Raw genomic sequence first — 17,807 nt, forward strand, 5'->3', positions numbered from 1 at the left:
TTTATTGCACACTGAATTATTATTTAGAATTACTGTTTTATTGTAGTATTATGTCTGGCCAACAGCCAATCGCATATTCGGCTCTGCCGTGTTTGTCTTGATTTGACAGTTGAAGACTTTTTGATGATATAATATTTATGAAATAAGTGATCTATAAGAACTGCTTGAAAGAAATAAAGCCGACCTGTAATAAAGTATTTTTACACTAAGCAGGATGAAATAACATTCCATAATAATTAGCTGAATTTTAAAAAGGTTTGCATCATTTCAAAATGTCATTTCATTGTGTAGTTATTTGTATGATTATTTGTTTAATAATCTCCTATTTATTGGCACTTTGTCCTGCATATATGACACGTCTTGATGTGTTATTCGTATCTGCAAATTTGTATGACGTAATCTGATAAAAAAATTTTTTTTTACATCTGAACAAATGTTGACAGCCACAGCACAAGAAAAACGCAATGCTGCCTAATTTAGTTATCTTGTCATAGAGTTACATTTTCTTATTTCAGGACAAAAGTTTCTATGGTCGGTGTTTTCCAAATACGAGTATTGAGAAGTTGGGAGTTTACTTGATAACCTAGAACGCAGCATGCAGCTGAGTGGCAGGCGTTTTGCTCCAAGTGAACACCCCTCTCCTGTTACTTTTGGGATAAAACATTATAATAGTGAGCTGCCAGTGATGTGAACTATTGTATTTTCTAATGCCTTTAATGAAAACAAGCACTTTAATAGTTGTTTTTACGTTTAATAAAGTGAAACTCCATCCAGTCAAGCATGTACCATGTTTCAAGCACACAAACACATGAAAAGGCATAATAATATACATTTACAAATACGTTTTTTCCCTCATTATATCATTAGTACAACAATCAGCTAAAACAATTATATCTCATCATCCACTATCCACCCACTATCCCATTTTATAATCATGAAAGCAATTACACACTTAAAATCAGATATAAGGGCATTACACATCTTGCTATCAAATATATAAAATGAGGCAAACTCAAGTAACACAATTTAAAACTATTTTGTGAGAATAAACAACAGCTAATGTATAGGGAAGGGGCTGGCGTGACAATCCCATGAAAATTCATTATTTGTGTGCGTGTAAAGAGCTTAATAGGTTTACATTTGCTTAACATATATTATTATAACATAGGCAGATCTACAACGTGGCAGCACCGGTATTCACTTAAAGCTATACTGTAGTTATGCAGTAAAAGAAAAACATGGATTTACCTCATGTCTTAAGGGAAAATACTTCTCATTTAAAAAAAAAAAAAATCCTAGATCAAAATATGACTCAATAATTAAGTTGAGTGTGTTTAATGTATGAATTCTAGAAATGAGAGGTCATTTCCGTTAAAGATAAATAATAACAGAACAGAAAAGTTTGAAACTGTATGTGCACAAATACATATTTTTAGACACCTGATAATAAATGTTCAGATAATTAATGGCAGTTGAGAACTGAGTTCATTTGTGAATGAAACATTAATGATATGGTGGTGTTTATGGCAGTGGGGACTCATTGTACACATCTACCCCAGGTTCCTCCTCAAACGTCACTTTGGCACCCTCTGCGTCCAGCTGCAACACCAACACGTTACAACTTTAGACTTTAGACAAACAACACGATACTGTGTGCCTTAGATTGTAGTGAATGTAACAGATACAGAGAGGTACTTACACATTTCATCTCCTTGACAGTGAAGAGCGTGCCGGTCATGAACATGCGCAGAGGGATGGTGAGGATGAGAACAAAAGGCAGCGCCAGAGATGCGGGACTCATCTTCACAATCCACAGGACTGCCAGGCACGCAAGCTGGATCAGAGTGAAGAGATGCATCTTCAGTGTCTTCACCTGCACAAGTGACAGAGATATGAGAGTGTTAGCGGGGGAACACACAGCCAAAGTCTAACTTGAAAATATACAAAATGCTAATTTATGTTAGGGTAATATACAGGGAGATTGTCATAGGCTAAAGAACACTGAAATACAAGGGAAAATAGGAATCCCTATACAATCCAATGTGACAGTCTAGTGCATGTAAGGGTTACTTAATGGGTCTACAGGGCACAAGTCCACGGGTCCAAAGGGTCAGGGAGCACTGAGACTCAAAACAACCACAAAGAGATGTTCAGGGACCAGAAAAAGACACAAAACGACCACAAAGATACTCAAAACAACGACAAAGATGTGAGGCGACTTTAAAGACTTGTAAAAGGGCCACAAAGACATATAAGATAACCAATAAGAAACATGAAATGGCCACAAAGAGACTCAAAACAACAACAAAGACGTGAGATGACCACAAACAGATGCAAATGACCACAAAGAAGCTCAGAACAACCGCAAAGAGACACTAAACTCTTCTGTCTGTTTCGCTCCTATGTAGGAGGGGTTGTGGGCCTTATACATGTCTGTCTGTGCCTGTCTCTGTCCATGGTCTCGTTATACTGTATTTGTCAAGTGAGGCCGCTACATGCAAAATATTAGAAACATGTTTTAGTATAAACCATAACCACAAACTACAGCCAAGATAGCCGTTGAATCAAGACACACTGGCAACAAAAATGAAAAGAGCATTATTCATTAATTCATTATTAGTGAATATTTTACAATTTCTTCTGCTATTTTAATCTTTACATAAATATATTGTGCAAATATATGGAACTGGCACTGCATTTTCAGACTTTTGCAGACTTAATATATGAATAATTACAGTGTATTTGAGGAGGCTGCGTACCTTGTTGGCATATGGGTCAGCTGGAAAGTATTTCTTTGGTGTAATCAGCAGAAGTATCCTGTCCCACATCTGGATTCCACTCAGAGAGGTGATACCCATGTAGAGGAAGATACCGAACAAGGCTGTCATAGGAATCATCTTCAGAATAGGTTCCATGAAAATAGAAACACCTGGAAATCACAAAAGGTGAATCATTATTGAAGTAATTTGTTATGAGCCTGCTTTTTCTGCATGAACACTGTAGATGGCAGCACCTACCAACCATGATGGCCACAAGCATGCCACTTATCCTTTGCTCAACCACCTTCTCAATCTCTGGTTTCGGGCCCTTGGTCATGACAGTGAGAGCATTGGCGTGGGTGACGGATCGCACAGTGGCAGCACTCAGCCAGGGCATTCCAAAAATAGAGACGATGCCCCCCATGGTGACCAGGAGGAGGAGATCAAAATGAAAACCGGATCCTTTAACCATCTTCCTTTCAGGTTTGCTCACAATCAGCCTGGCAAACAGACACCAACAGGGTTTATTAACTTCACATTAAAGATGCAGTAAGTGATTCTGCACAAAGATTGTTGATTTGAACCCCCCCCTTCAGAAGCTCTGTCCCCAAGATTGACAGATAACTACCGGCCGGCACATTCAAATGTTGCCTCCCCCCAACTGTCACTGCCGGTTGCTGATTGGCTGAAATAGTGTTTTGTGGCTCGTGCACTCCTTTCTGTTTGGGCTGTGTATTTACATCAGTTTTTTTTCAGCACACACAGAAAATAGAGAGCTAGGTGATCGTGAGGAGCTATTCACTGAATTTGACAAAAAGTGTATTGGATTAACATTTCTTACTATACCTTTAAATAATATTACAGACTCTAATGTCATTATTTATAGTGTCACTTACGTAGTAATCTGGGACTCCAGGAAGATGAGGATGAAGACGAGCATTGCTGGTACACAGCAGGCGCCCATCATCCAGATGGGGAAGGGCTTGTTCAGTCCCATGGGGTTAATGAACCAGCCTCTGGCTTTTGGGTTGGTCACCTCAATGCCTTTTGGCACAACCAGTTTCTACAAGGGGACAGAATGATTTTCATTCAGCTCATTTATCACCATAAAATCCCAGAAAGACAAATCAACTTAAAAAACTTTCTTCTGCGTGAATAATTTTGATATTTTCCAACCAATGTGAAATGAGTTTATAAAGGATTTTAATTAATTTATAGAGAATGAGGAAAGTGTGAGTTGAGTCAGAACATAAAGAGCACTGTAACCAGGAATGTGAACATCCTTTTTATGTGCAAGAAGTGGGTTTACAAAGATTTTAGACAGACATGCCAATAAAGTATGAGTTTACATTAATAAGAACTGTCCCAAGAATGTAGCTGATAGAACATCAGCAGAAATATAACTTTTTTTGTCTATTGGTGTTTGCTTGCTCCATGAAAATCCTCCAACTAAATATGAATGACTTAAAGTTTGATTGATTGATTGATTCATTTGATTGAGGAAAAAAATAGATGTGTTTGTCATTTGTCATCAGTTCTAAACAATTACAACTGATATTATATTTTTTCTTCAGGACGAGTGTATTATAAACCTCAGTGCAAAGGTCTGTTTGTTAAAATACAAATATATTCAACTGAGCAAAATTTGTAATTTAAGTCAGATCTTTTCAAATAAAAGACCAAGATATGACCATTCCTGATTTTAAATTACTCAAGCTCCCTGTTCTTAAATGTTCTCCCAACCATTAATCAACAACTGTCATAGAAAGCCATTTTAATAGAAATATGTCTATATTTTGTCAATTGCATACACTGTATACACACTGTATGAACATTTAAATATATTTTACAGAGACATTTCTCTATGAATGTAGATTGTTTTGATGTGAGTTGCCTATAGTGTTGGAGGTATCAGCTGACAGATGTCTGTCTTCTCTCTAATATAATGGAACTAGATGGCACTCAAAAAAAAATACATTCGAAAAACTCAACAGCAATGTCTCTCTCCAGAAATCATGACCTGGTTACTCAAGATAATCCACAGACCTGGTTGTGAGCAGTTACATGTAGGAACTATTTTCTTTCTACCTACTTGATGTGAGGCTTTGTTTTTAGAAAAAAGTATGAGCATTGTTCAAAGTTATTTGAGTTGACTTAACCCACCACAACACAACGCTTACCTGAGTGTAAGCATCCTCAATGCAGATATCCACAGCAATCATGAAGAAAATAGCAATGGGGACACCAAAATCTCCAATCAAACGACGGAGCTAGTGAGACACCAGGATACACCATGGTTAAAATCACAGAACCTACTTAGTCTTTTCAAAAGTATGCCTACACAGTCACTGGACATAGAAAGTAGATCTTACCGGGCCGGGGAAGTAATGACCATTCTTGAAACTGCGAAGGAAGTACGCAATGAAGAAGCAACCAAACATGAGGCACATGGACAGCAGGGCAGTGTTGGGGTAAGCCCTTTCAATCTCCAGCTCCTTAACGGTTACGTTGCCATCGTCGTGGACCTCAACGTGCTCCAAGATGATTGGGTGGAAGGGGTTATCCAGTGATGTGTTCAGATGTTCGTAGTTCAGAATCAGAGGGTGGGTTTTGAAGATCTGAGCAACAGGAGATGAGGAAACAAAATATATGAGACAACACACGAGGCAATAACAGGGAAATGTTTTTTCTGTGATGTGAAATGGACAGAGATGATGAGGTAGGGGAAACCTTGATGAGCTTATAAAAGGTCTCGTAGATGAAGATGAGAGAGATGAGGATGGAGAAGATTTCCTGAGTGAAGCGGGAGATGAACCGGACCAGGAAGCTGCCTTCCACGGCCACGATGATGATCACGATCACTATCAGCCACATCCCCACCCAGATACGTCCCACAATGTACTCAATGCCCTGGGACTTGCAGAACTAGTATGGGGTGAAGACAAGAAAATAGATGCTAATGAAGAAAAGAAAAGAAAGTAGCTAAAAAAAGCTTTATTTCAGGGGGTTTCAACATCCGACAACTCATACGAACTTCGTGAAAAGCTTCCTCAAACACAAGCAGTGGTCCGGAGAAGCCAATGACAAGGACAGGCTGGGCGGCGATGAGACAGAAGATGACACCCTGGATGCTGGTGGAGATCATAAGCTCTGACACGCCCATCATTTTCTCTGTCTTGTCAGCTAGAGTCAGACAACAGAGAGAATTATCAATAATATTAAAGGTCAATAAAATCAAATGAATTTAACCTAAAAAATCAGACACATCTCTCTATCTGGATCTCTCGTTTACCCAAAAGCCCTCCAAAAGTGATGGCCGGGGAAAGGGCAGCGAAGTAGATGAAGATGACGGCAGCGAGGACCTGAGGGTTCAGAGCGTCTGTGTAGTCGCTGATGTAGTGGCGGTAACGGCGCTTCAGATCCTTCACCATCCCACCGAAAGGATAGCCTGTACGGGCCAGAGGGTCCTCCTGAGGCTTCTCTGGAGGTTTCTCAACTGGTCAAGCAAATCAAACTGACATTAATATCGATTACATTAAAGGCTGTTTTATGTTTTTTTTTATTTCTCCAGCAGAGGCTTTATTTGTCTGTCTCTGTCATGTACCAGAAGTGTATCCACTTCTGGTACACTATATATCACTATCTTCTTGTTTTAGCAAAAACAACACCCTTATCCTTTTTAATGCCGTGTGCCACGCTTAAGGAATAAAGGGTTGAGACAAAAAAAGAAATTATTGCATTTCAGTTAAAGGGGTGAATTTGTGAACTGAAAATGTGTCGATCACTTTGTAAGTGTGAAGGAATAGTTTGACATTTTGGGAAATATACTGACCTATGACCCTGTCACCAAAGGCAAGACGGGTGTCGTTGGGACGGAGTCTGTCACGCAGCATCTTTTTCTGGAAATCAATGATTGGCTCAAGCATTCCCTTATCTTGGATCTCAGTGGGAGGGATCACAATGCTGCAATCCATGAAGTCAGCGATGGCGTTGGTCAGATCTTTGTCAGTCTGAGCCAAGAAGGCCTCCAGACAGAACACCTGTGAGAGCAGAACGCTTTTATTCACCTGCACCTAACAAAGTAGCCTACTTCTCATTGGTGTGTGAGCCCATTGCTGAAGCTACTTGCTGCTGAGCTATTATTTTCCTCTCTCAATACTGTCTCTTCTCTCTCACCCAGTCGGCCATCAGTGCACCCATTGCGCGGCCACTTTCACTGTAGTCTATCCCGCTCTGGTTGGGGCCCACCAGTACAAAGACGAAGCGAACGGGGACAGGAGACTCCAGGGAGGAGTCCATCACCACAGAGTCACTCAGCCTCACAAAAGCCACCACTGGTTTCTGCAGGATGTCCAGGACACCTATCGAAAACATCCTCTTTTAGCCAGATCTGCTCCAGAGCCACACATGGAGACACATAACGGCATCTGAATTACATGAACATACCTGAGAGGACAATTGAGGCCTCCATGTTGTCAGAGGTGTCTCTCTGCAAGAAGAATGTTATGTTGATACATTAACATGATATTGATGATAACCCAAATGATAAAGGTGGATAAGACTGTATAAAATGAAAAGAAACTAAAGTTATACCTTCTTGGTTACAGAGAATGTCTGCATCTCAATGTCTCCAGTGTCAGTAACCACAGGTCCTTCAGACTGACTGGAAGGACAAATAAAATGATTATGGCTGTCATCTTGTAGAAAGAAATGGAGAAACAGTGGGTCAGATGGGTTACCTGCGTCTCATGAGAAGAGCTCTCAGCAGGCCGTCCCGATCACTGGCGCGAATCTCATTCTTGTCCAGCAGCTCATCAGCCACCTTCTCAGCCACAGCAGACAGACTGCTGGCATTCAGGTCGAGGATGACAGCACCTGAGTACATTTGAGTTACTTTAAACTGGTCATATATATCAAACTAGATAGATAGAAAGTTGTTTTCACAGCCTGAACACACAAATAATCACAAAAACCATAGCCACAAGTAACACAATGCATTCACAAGAACATGAGTCCATTGCGTTTTGTTTGATTTTTATCCTATTGTATGCACAGATTTTCTGTTTCATCTAAGGTACCAAAGTCACCTGTGCTCATGGTCTTGCGGAGCTGGATCAGGCTCTTGAAGGTGAGATGGGAGACATGAGAAGGACCCCATATTCCGGAGGCGGGGTTAAAGTTCTCCTCGAAGCCCACCCAGCGGCCAGTCTCCTGCCAGGTGTTGCCCTGGAGCTCGTTCAGCTCCACATAGGCCTGTGGTAATGCAATGTGGTTAGCTAATAAACACACCAGTGGATAATGTTATAAAAATAAACTTTTATATCTGATCAGTGAGAAGAATGTCGACTAACTTGAGCATCCCCTCTTGTGGTGGCATTGGTGTTCAGGTTCAGATAAGCTGAAATAAAGAGCCAAAAAACAGAAGAAATATTCAGATCCTTTACTTAAGTAAAAGTAGCAAATTCACCACTAGAAGTAAAAGTCCTGCATTCAAAAACTTGCTTAAGTAATAGTATGTATCAACAAAATGTACTTAAAGTATGAAAAGTAAAGGTATTCATTGCGCAGTGAAATGTTTCCTGTCAGTGTTTTCCTATTCTATCTGATGTTTCATGGATTAATATTACTGCTGTAATAATGTGTAAGCATGCATTTTACTGCTGTAGATGTTTAAAGTTGTGCTAATTTTTACTCCTTTATATACTGTTGGGTAGTTTAATCTACAACAATGCATCATATTCTATAAGATCATCAAATGTTTGTAGCGTCGCTATCCTGTGAGAACTACAGACGTCAGAAAAACAGCCCTGTTTTCAGCTTTGTGACGGTGCCTTTTCCAGCTGATCCAAGAGGTATTTAAGTAGTTTATTTAACCTAAGTAGGATAATATTCTCAACACATAAAGGAACACTTTTAAACAGTCAACATCAACACATCTGAAGATACATGGTTTTCACTGAACAGGAAGGCGATGAAAAACTGTCTGAATATAATCTGAAAAAGTAACTGTCTGTCAAAATGTAGTGGAGAAAAAGGTATAAAGTAGCATACAATGAAAATAATCAAGAAAAGTACAAGAAATACTGAGTTGCATTCATGGATTGCAGCATTGTGATCCCAACAGCTGCATGGCCTGTGAGGGGAACCTACCCTCGGAATTGCTGGGGATGACGATGGCCTCCACAGGTGCCTCATCCTCCTCCTCCTCTTTCAGCCTCCCCGCCTCCAGGTCATAGAGTGGAGTCCTGGGGTGTGGAGAAACAGAAACATCAATGAAGACTTGGGCATGAGCGCTTCTCAACAACACCTCCTAATGTCTCACCTGTGAAGTTCAACTCAGCCCTGACTGGGAGAGGAAATATAGAATATTTTTTGGGGAAAATTAACTTCTATAATTGTGTCTGTAAGTTAAAGAGACTTTGAAGCCTGTATTTGTAGATAGCAAATAGCTTAAAATTCATCCAAGTAAGGGTCTCAGTTTAGGCTGACGAAGTTTTCTATAACTGTGAAATTCTATTAGTGCTATTCAGCCCTTTGCCACAAGAGGGCAAGATTGCTCAACATATTTCTATTCATTGACTGCTGGTTTTTATGACCTGAGTTAAGACTCATGCATATTTCCCACAAACTGCATTAAAAATACCACTTCCCTTCGAGGATTGGCTGAGCCTCACCTCACCGCCTTGGCCCCTCATTCATGTCAACACCCAAGATTTAAATAACGTGAATTTTTCTGAAAATAAACAAACTAAAAAGCAAACTCAGCCAGTTATTTTCCATAATTGAAGGTAGCTATACGCAGATTTTATTGTAATTTTGGTAAATACTTAATATCTCTATAGTTATCAGATGGATTGAATGCTTGCAAGTATGGGAATATGACCTGAGTTCAGCATGACCCTCACCTTAAGCTTGTATTAATTAAAGTATTTTTTGGCCACTTGGGGGCAGTGCAAGCAAGCTGTTGCTGTCATTACATTATCACCAGGTTGAGTCCATCTCAAGGTTGTATAATAGGAAATGGAAACAGCGTTGGAGGCAGTGCCCTGCTCATTCCTATGAGATTTGCTCAGTGGCGCATGAGGCTAAAAAAGTTCAACTGCCACGTGTGAAAATACCCGGATGATCGGCGCTGCTTCCCCACTATGGGGCCCATAGAGCAGGCGCAGTAGAGACTTCTGCGGCTACTTCAGGTTTAGTGCTCCGCTAACTTGAATGAGGAAAAAAGGATTTAATGTGGCTCTTCTAGACTTTCCAAATGTTATCGGACAGAATTGATCAAAAAAAACTAGTCAGGTTAAGTAGGAAAAGCTTTTAAAAGGGCTTGGGAAAACACTTGACGCTAAAACATACGTATTTCGACCAAAATTTGGTCAAAACTTTGGATTCAAAGTTATAAGGAACCCTACTGGAAAGCTACAGAATGCTATAAAAAACATTAGGCGTATATATATATATATATATATATATATATATATATATATATAAACAAATAATAGACCCACCCCTGCTTGTATGGTGAACATGTTAGCAAACAGTTAGCTATTTGATCTCAGCAGACTTTCATTTGAATTTGTATTTCGGGCCACCTGATGAATGTTCAATATTCACTCTCTTTTTAGCTCTGGTTTGGTCTCCACCAACTCCTCAGGGAAATGTCTGACTCTTTAGCTGCTACATGTAGTGCCAATAAAATGTAAGAGAACCCATTGGATTTCACTGCATTTCTGCAATATTTAGTCAGAAATGTGGTCTGATATTATATATATATTATACACAATAATGGACAAGCTACATCTGCCTGGAATAGTAACATGAAAACAATTGCAAAATCGATTAATTGTATTGATATTTCAGGAATGTCTTGATCATTAATGTCTCTCTTCAGTTCATGTCACAGAATCTCAAATGATTTGAGGCCAGGACTGACCTTAACCATTCTGAAACTTTTCTTATGTCTAAGACATTTTGTAGTTCATATTTCACTGGGTTTAGGGGCATTTTCGTATATAACATCTCCCAACTTCTATTAAGTATCAGATGACTGATTTTTCATACATTTCTCAATGAGTAATGGTTGTTCAGGCCCAGGGGCAGGAAAACGACCACAGATAATGTTGATTCCTACTTCATGCCTCACATTAAGGTTGGTGTTCAACAATGTGAAACAAAATATATTCTATTGTTTCAGGTTTTCACAGAACAGTAGTAAACATAGTTCAGGTTGCCAATTTGAGATGTATAATGACATCAATTTATTTTAAGGGAGAATCATGCTTTTCTTCCTGATGCCCTTCCATGCGCACCATTGTAACCCTATTTTTTTATTGCTGAGAAACAAATAAGACTTTGGTGACTTTTAAGTAATTATACAGGTCCTTAACTGTAACCCAAGGTTTCTCTTTTACCTTTTTAAACCTTTCTTTACCATACTGAAAACTGAGAGCACATGGGCATGAGGGATGGTTCACATCAGCTTATGAAGAGATGAGTGTCAGTTTTGTACAGAACAAGATACAACTAACCACTAACTACAATTTAACTCATAGATGGGAACTTTTTTAGACGTTATGAAGGGTTTCACATAGCCTACTATTTCCTATGTGGATTTTTAATATTGAGATTATTTAATCAACATGCCAATTTGGTGAAACAATTATTTGAGTGATATTAGTTTACATAGAGTGTATTTGTCTATTATAGTGACTTTAATGAAGATCAGACTACATTTTTTGGATAAAAAGGTAATTATAAAGAGTTCACTTTCTTTTTCTCAGCATTACCACTATGTTCAGGAGCTAGTCTGCTGTTTAGTTCTGGGCAGGAAGTGTAAAGTGGGTTTATCACACCTGTTTCACTTAAAAAAAGAAAGAAATCAAAACATTAAAGTTACAGCCCATAAAAACCAACACAATGAGCCGAAAGAGGCTAAAATGCTCCGTAGAGCTGGGAGGAACTGATTCTCTGCGGGTTCATCACTACATGCGACCCCTTTTCACATTACACAAAGTCAAGTGTTACAACTATTGATCAGAGCAGCTTAACAACTATACCAAGTTAAACCTATTTATAATCACTTTATTGGAGGGACTAGTTTGGGAGGTCCACATATTGGGAGCACTGCCTGACAGGCTCAGTTCAGGGCAAGCAAGGCCCATTACCATTGTTTTATCAGAAACATGATGCAGAAATACAGTGTACATCTACATCATCTACATACATACAGTACGTATAAAGTACTGCTGAAAAAGAGAGGCCTAAACGAGAGAAAGAACTCACAGTCTCACTGGAGAGGGAAAGGCTGAGTCGTTGTCTTCATAGGACATGTCACTGCCCTGGACAAGAGAAAAGTTAAAGCAGAATTAAAAGAAGAAAGTTGAATGGGAATTGAATGATAAAGGGAAAATATGTATTACTGCTAAGATTTATTGATCAGAATCCACAGTCTCTCCATCCTGACCAAATTTCCAACATCCCATTCCTCTGTGTGATGTTACAATGCATCTTGTAGCAACTGTATTGCTAAGTGTTGTACTGAATCTTAATGTTACACTGTAAGGTGTTCAAGGGAAAAAGACTAACCTCCAAACAGAAATTGTTTTCCATTGATGTTTTTCAGATGTCTTTGAACTCTCAGGCACTTTTATGCATTCCCTAAGACAGAGGGAAAAGAACCAGAACATAAAAATATTAGCCCCATTATCCTGTTGTCAGTTTGGCAGGGTGTTTATGATAGATTGGGAAGATTCTTAGCCAATACCAATAAGGCCTGCTTTGAGCCTTTTTAAAGTGACTTTGATGAGGATACCGCCATCTACCACCAAACAGCTGCTCTGAGTCTGCCTGCACTGCCACGGCTCAGGACAGATAGTCAACCAACCGTTGAGAATGTGAACTTACTTACGCTATAGTTTAAATAAAAGACGTACAGAGTCTTATCTTTGGGTTACACCCTTTTTCCACCAGATACCTCTGTTCTCTTCAGTAACAGTACAGTGAAAAACTTGAAATACAGCTGTACTGTAACAGCAAGTTATACAAAACTGTTACATTTATACAGGAATACTCCAAAATATTTTAACATTGTTTCTTTTAGCAGATGGCTTTTCAATTTGACAAACAAGTGAACAAGCCTGGCTTTTTTTTGTTGCAAAATTGCAATTGAAAATATTTCTTAGCAGATAGCTTTAATAGAGGTCATGTGACTTCACATTCACTTTACACATGCACAAAATTGATAAGGAATGATGGATAGTAATGCTTGAAAGAATAACATACAGTACAGGCCAAAAGTTTGGACACACCTTCTCATTCAATGAGTTTCCTTTTTATTTTCATGACTATTTACATTGTAAGATTGAAATACGATAGGCATCAAAACATATAATGAATGAACACATATAATTAAAAAATTAATAATAGAAAACATGTCTTATATTTTAGATTCTTCAAAGTAGCCACCTTTTGCTTTTTTATTAATAAGGGGGAAAAAATCCACTAATTAACCCTGACAAAGCACACCTGTGAAGTGAAAACCATTTCAGGTGACTACCTCATGAAGCTCATTGAGAGAACACCAAGAGTTTGCAGAGTTATCAAAAAAAGCAAAGGGTGGCTACTTTGAGGAATCTAAAATATAAGACATGTTTTCAGTTATTTCACACTTTTTTGTTAAGTACATAATTCCATATGTGTTCATTCATAGTTTTGATGCCTTCAGTGAGAATCTACAATGTAAATAGTCATGAAAATCAAGAAACACATTGAATGAGAAGGTGTGTCCAAACTTTTGGCCTGTACTATACACAGATATGGGCCACTGCACATTAAAAAGACATTTAGTGGTAACAATTCTTCCCCCTTAAATACTGATAATAAATGGATATTGTAACACAAAGCCAAAATAAGTAATATTTTGGTAATATTTACAACACATTATGAAAACTGAAGATGATAATCCCACTAGACCTTGACCTCAAATGAGTTAAAAATGCTTGAATTGTTGTTACAGAAAATGTGCACAGCAGAAAATGTTTGCAAAGATTAATATTATTTATTTACCTAAAATATAATTAAAGCTCAAGAATTTTTTTAAATTTCAACTGCCCTCATCTTACAAGCATGGCAACGACATGAGGGGATTAAACATGCTCTTCTGCTATCAGGGTACATTCAGATATATCTATCCTATCCAACCTCTACCCTCTAGTCCAGTAGTGCCACAAAGTGTGTCTGACCCCTGCCCAGAGGGGGCCACACCCTTACCTGTATGCAGGTACTGCTACCTGGTCTCCAGCACTGGACACAGGACGATCAGCGTAGACGAGCCCGGTGATAAAGTGAGCCAGGACAAACGAAAAAGATGAGTACAGACAGAGAACGAGAGGAGCGGGAACACCCATATGAAACTACGTAGACCCTAAGAAGCGCTGTACCCCAATCTGGTTGCTGAGCAACGTGGCGGGGGGGTGGGGGAGATAAGGCCTGTGTGACAGACAAACAGCCCTATCGGCCAGGGACACCTTGACACAGGGATATCCCAACCCTAGTTTGCTCGCTCCTCCCTCTCAGCATGAACCAAGGTCCGAGGCTGGACAGAGGAACCTGTTTGAACCAGCAGGCCTGACCTCTTCCTGTCTGAGGGACACACAGGGGGAAAAGAGGGGAAAAAGGGGGGCAACATACAGTATCAGGAGGACAGCATCTTAGTACGTCATCTTGTTTACAGACTGGGGATTCCCTCATGATAAAGGGGGGGTAGTTCCTCTGCTTGTGATTATCTTGAGGAAAGTCATGAGATAAACACATTAAACCCAACTTGTTTCATTACAGCCCTCGAGCAAACTTGGTTTGTACATGGCAGCGAAAGGGTAAGACATCTTCTGCAGCTGACTGGAGGTGGATGCTGGTGGTCCAACCCAGTCTGATGGCAGACGATGACACAAGGATGCAGCGCAGACTGGTGAAAAAGGAAAACATCACACACAGATTATTACAAGAACAAGAAAAAAGAACCTAACCTAACCTAACCTAATGACAGTTTCTGAAAGGGTGCTGCAAGAATGGAAAAATCGTTCATTGGACTAATGACAATTCAATTCAATGCGATTCAAAACACTTTTATTCGTCCCTCAAAGTGACAATTCAATTACTGCTTCTGGAATAACCTTCTTTATATCTGTTTTACATAATAGGTTATGTTAAATGTGTTAACTTAAAGCAGTCACAGAGGACATGTGTGGGTGAAAGATTATCTTATATGTCTTTTTGAGGACTTGTTATTAGGCTGCGCAAGAGATCTTCATGCTTGCCAATAATTTATGAATTGAGGTTAACAACACCTTGGAATTGGAGGATGTGAACCTGTAAACAAATAAAAAAAATAAAAATAAGGTTAGGGTCAATAGAACAGTTATAAAACATTGTCAATATATTCTGGTCTTCTCTAAAGGAGTTTAATTGACATAGGCAGTGGAGATGCTGCTAAGCCTTTTGCATCAGATAACATCAGTCTGTCATCACACAAATTAATGAAATTAAGCAGCATACACAAGAGTCCAGTACCTTAAACTGGAGGTTCCCAACCGTTTTAGCTGGTTTAAAATGAAGCAATGTTTACTTGTAAGGCCTCATCACAGGTTATCACCTTAGTCTGGACACAAGCAATTTATTGTTCCTTCTCAGACTTAGAAGGAGTCAGATGGCTGAGAGGACTACTCTATATTTCTGAATAGTCTTTCATGCTTCTAGGTTGTAGAAAGTCCTCTTTACAAGATGTTATTTTGTGTGAAGGGTTAGTTTTGTACATGGAGAACAAAACGCTGTTCAGTGGTTGAACCAGACTGACAACTGAAAGGGCAGAAAGTGACAAAGATCCCTCTGAGCAACAGTTGAATAAGAATAGAAGAAATCAGCAGTCCTTGGTAAAAGAAACTAGAAGCTTAGCATCAAAATGTGTGCAGATTTAAATAGGAACAGGTTCCTGTTTAAGTGGCAAATGCACAATAATGCAGCCTATAACAAGCTGGAATTAACAGGCAATGTGTTGCTTTAGAAAAAAACTGTTCTTTAAACTTAGAAATAGAAAATTAATCTAGGGTAAGCTCTATTGGAATATCAGCTGAACATACTATGGACTGACAAATCACAGTTTAAACCTCTTTAATCTAACTATGGACTAGACTGCAGAGGGCTCAAAGAAAAATAGGCAAATTAAATTCTCAGAGCCCAATTGCACCGGCCTGTTACGCTTTTCTGGACAGGAAAACAAATCCAAGTTCCAACTAGAGCTGTAACAATTCAATATTTTACTGTACAATTATTTGTCTCAGAAATAATTGCGATTAACGATATAATTGTCTCTTTCAGTCAAATTTATTTATGTTTTTTTTTTCAAATAATTAAAGATTGAATTTTGAATGAATCCCAGGATACATCTTTTTTCTTTCTTTTATTTCTTCTATGTCATCGACTTTATCTCTGGCAGATATTACTTTTATTGTGGGCCCCAACTTCATTTCCATCTCAATTTCCATCTATTCCATTTTGTCATCGAACCTCCAATGAATGTGATTTGAGTCTCACTTGGCCAGAGAATGAGCCTCAGTCACAAGTTTGACGTTGAGGAATTCATACTCAAAAAGAAAAGTTAACGCTTGATTTCACAAGTCCTGAAACTAATAGGGAACACAAGAATGAATTGATAGTTAACGTTGTTTGTTAGGGATGTTTCCTGCATTAGGTAATTATGGGAAAAATGCAGTGTTGTCACTTAAAAGAAAGAGTCATCCCCACCCGAAATTGACCTGCAATGAACTGTTCTCACCCATCGATATGCTGTGTCAGGTAATGTGAAATTTGTGCAAATTGAAGTTCAACTTTATTGTCATGTGTGTTGGAAACACAATAACATGCTTGTGCTCTGGCTCTCTCTGCCTTAACACAAGGGACACACACTACAGACCTACACAATAACACAACAAGTGAGGTGTGTATGGGTACGGGAGCTGTTCAGCAAACTGCCTGCCTGTGTAAAGAAACTATTACTGTGATTTGATGCTCCGGTAAGTTTTTTTTTTGTAAGATGGAAGTAGAGTTGTAGCAGTTCAATACAACAGAAACAGAAGGGCAAACAATGCTATGGATTTTTTTTTACACTGCAACAGGTAATTTGTGAGATTGTGAGTGTGGGTAAACAACATATTGCACACAGGAAGAAACTCACTGAATATATATTTAAACAATAAAAAAACAAGTCTACAGCCACAAAGAGTGGGCCCCCAGCTAAAGACACTGTGGCTCAGGCCTGTTATCACCAATCTCTGGAAGCTATCTGCTGTGCCCATGTGTCTCAACACACAGCATATACAGACACTCCCTGTCCTCATAAGGAGATTTTCATCCAGACAGCATTATTATTATTTGTGGAGTTTTGTTTAATGCAAAGCAGACTATAGCAAATTGGGATACAAAGACAGTTTGAAATCTTGCTTTACGCAGCGCAAGATTTGAAATTTGTATAAAATAGACAATATAATGTGTAGGGTTCCTTTTAACAATCCAGTATAAAAGAATAAAACAAAAAATCTATAAGATAAGCATCAAGGCATGTGGGGGAAATGTGATTTGGATTTTTGACCTACTTTTTAAGAGAGAAGGATGTGAGGGAAACCTACTGTCAGTGGCTGAAATACATCATGCCAGCTAGTGTTTGTAGATGATTATGATACTTCGGAGGGGTCAAATATAAAATCCCAGTCGACCAATGACAAAACATCAATTTATGTGGCTACAGTTTGTGTAAAAAGCATGCACTCATTCATTGCAAGGTTTATTGTCTTACAACATGGGATCAAAGTAGATTTGATGTGGCTTAAAGAGATAGATTTATAAAAAAGTGATCTAAAATAATACAAAATACATTTTTGCACAAGTAGACTCACCTAATGAGTTAAATGTAAAAGATTTGTGGGTGTGTATAAATACACCTGTATCTGTAAGGTCCAACTTGAATACTTTTCAGGCACTGTGCATTTTGAAACCTCTAAA

At 38.8% G+C, this 17,807-nt stretch overlaps 1 protein-coding gene across 1 annotated transcript; it reads right to left on the minus strand.

Annotated features, from left to right (window-relative positions):
• Nucleotides 1-730: 730 nt before the first annotated feature.
• slc4a1a (solute carrier family 4 member 1a (Diego blood group)) lies at nt 731-14,158 on the minus strand. The gene is made up of 21 exons (XM_039825293.1): nt 14,025-14,158; nt 12,342-12,413; nt 12,039-12,094; nt 8,910-9,004; nt 8,111-8,157; nt 7,847-8,012; nt 7,499-7,634; nt 7,353-7,422; nt 7,206-7,248; nt 6,936-7,120; nt 6,592-6,799; nt 6,052-6,255; nt 5,794-5,942; nt 5,490-5,684; nt 5,132-5,377; nt 4,940-5,029; nt 3,656-3,822; nt 3,018-3,259; nt 2,760-2,929; nt 1,700-1,873; nt 731-1,599 (listed from the first exon to the last, which is right to left on the minus strand). Exons 2-21 carry the CDS (start codon nt 12,363-12,365, stop codon nt 1,522-1,524), a joined length of 2,745 nt encoding a protein of 914 aa, XP_039681227.1. The 5' UTR covers nt 12,366-12,413; nt 14,025-14,158; the 3' UTR covers nt 731-1,521.
• Between the last annotated feature and the right edge of the window lie 3,649 nt (nt 14,159-17,807).

Source organism: Perca fluviatilis, chromosome 15, assembly GCF_010015445.1.
Source record: "Perca fluviatilis chromosome 15, GENO_Pfluv_1.0, whole genome shotgun sequence".
Lineage (NCBI taxonomy): Eukaryota > Metazoa > Chordata > Actinopteri > Perciformes > Percidae > Perca > Perca fluviatilis.

Coding starts and splice junctions, on each gene's coding strand:
- slc4a1a (XM_039825293.1), bottom strand. CDS start 12,365: ATGGAAAACAATTTCTGTTTGGAG. Junction 12,095..12,341: donor AAAACAATTTCTGTTTGGAG/GTTAGTCTTTTT, acceptor TCTCTTGTCCAG/GGCAGTGACATGTCCTATGA. Junction 6,256..6,591: donor CTTTGGTGACAGGGTCATAG/GTCAGTATATTT, acceptor TTGCTTGACCAG/TTGAGAAACCTCCAGAGAAG.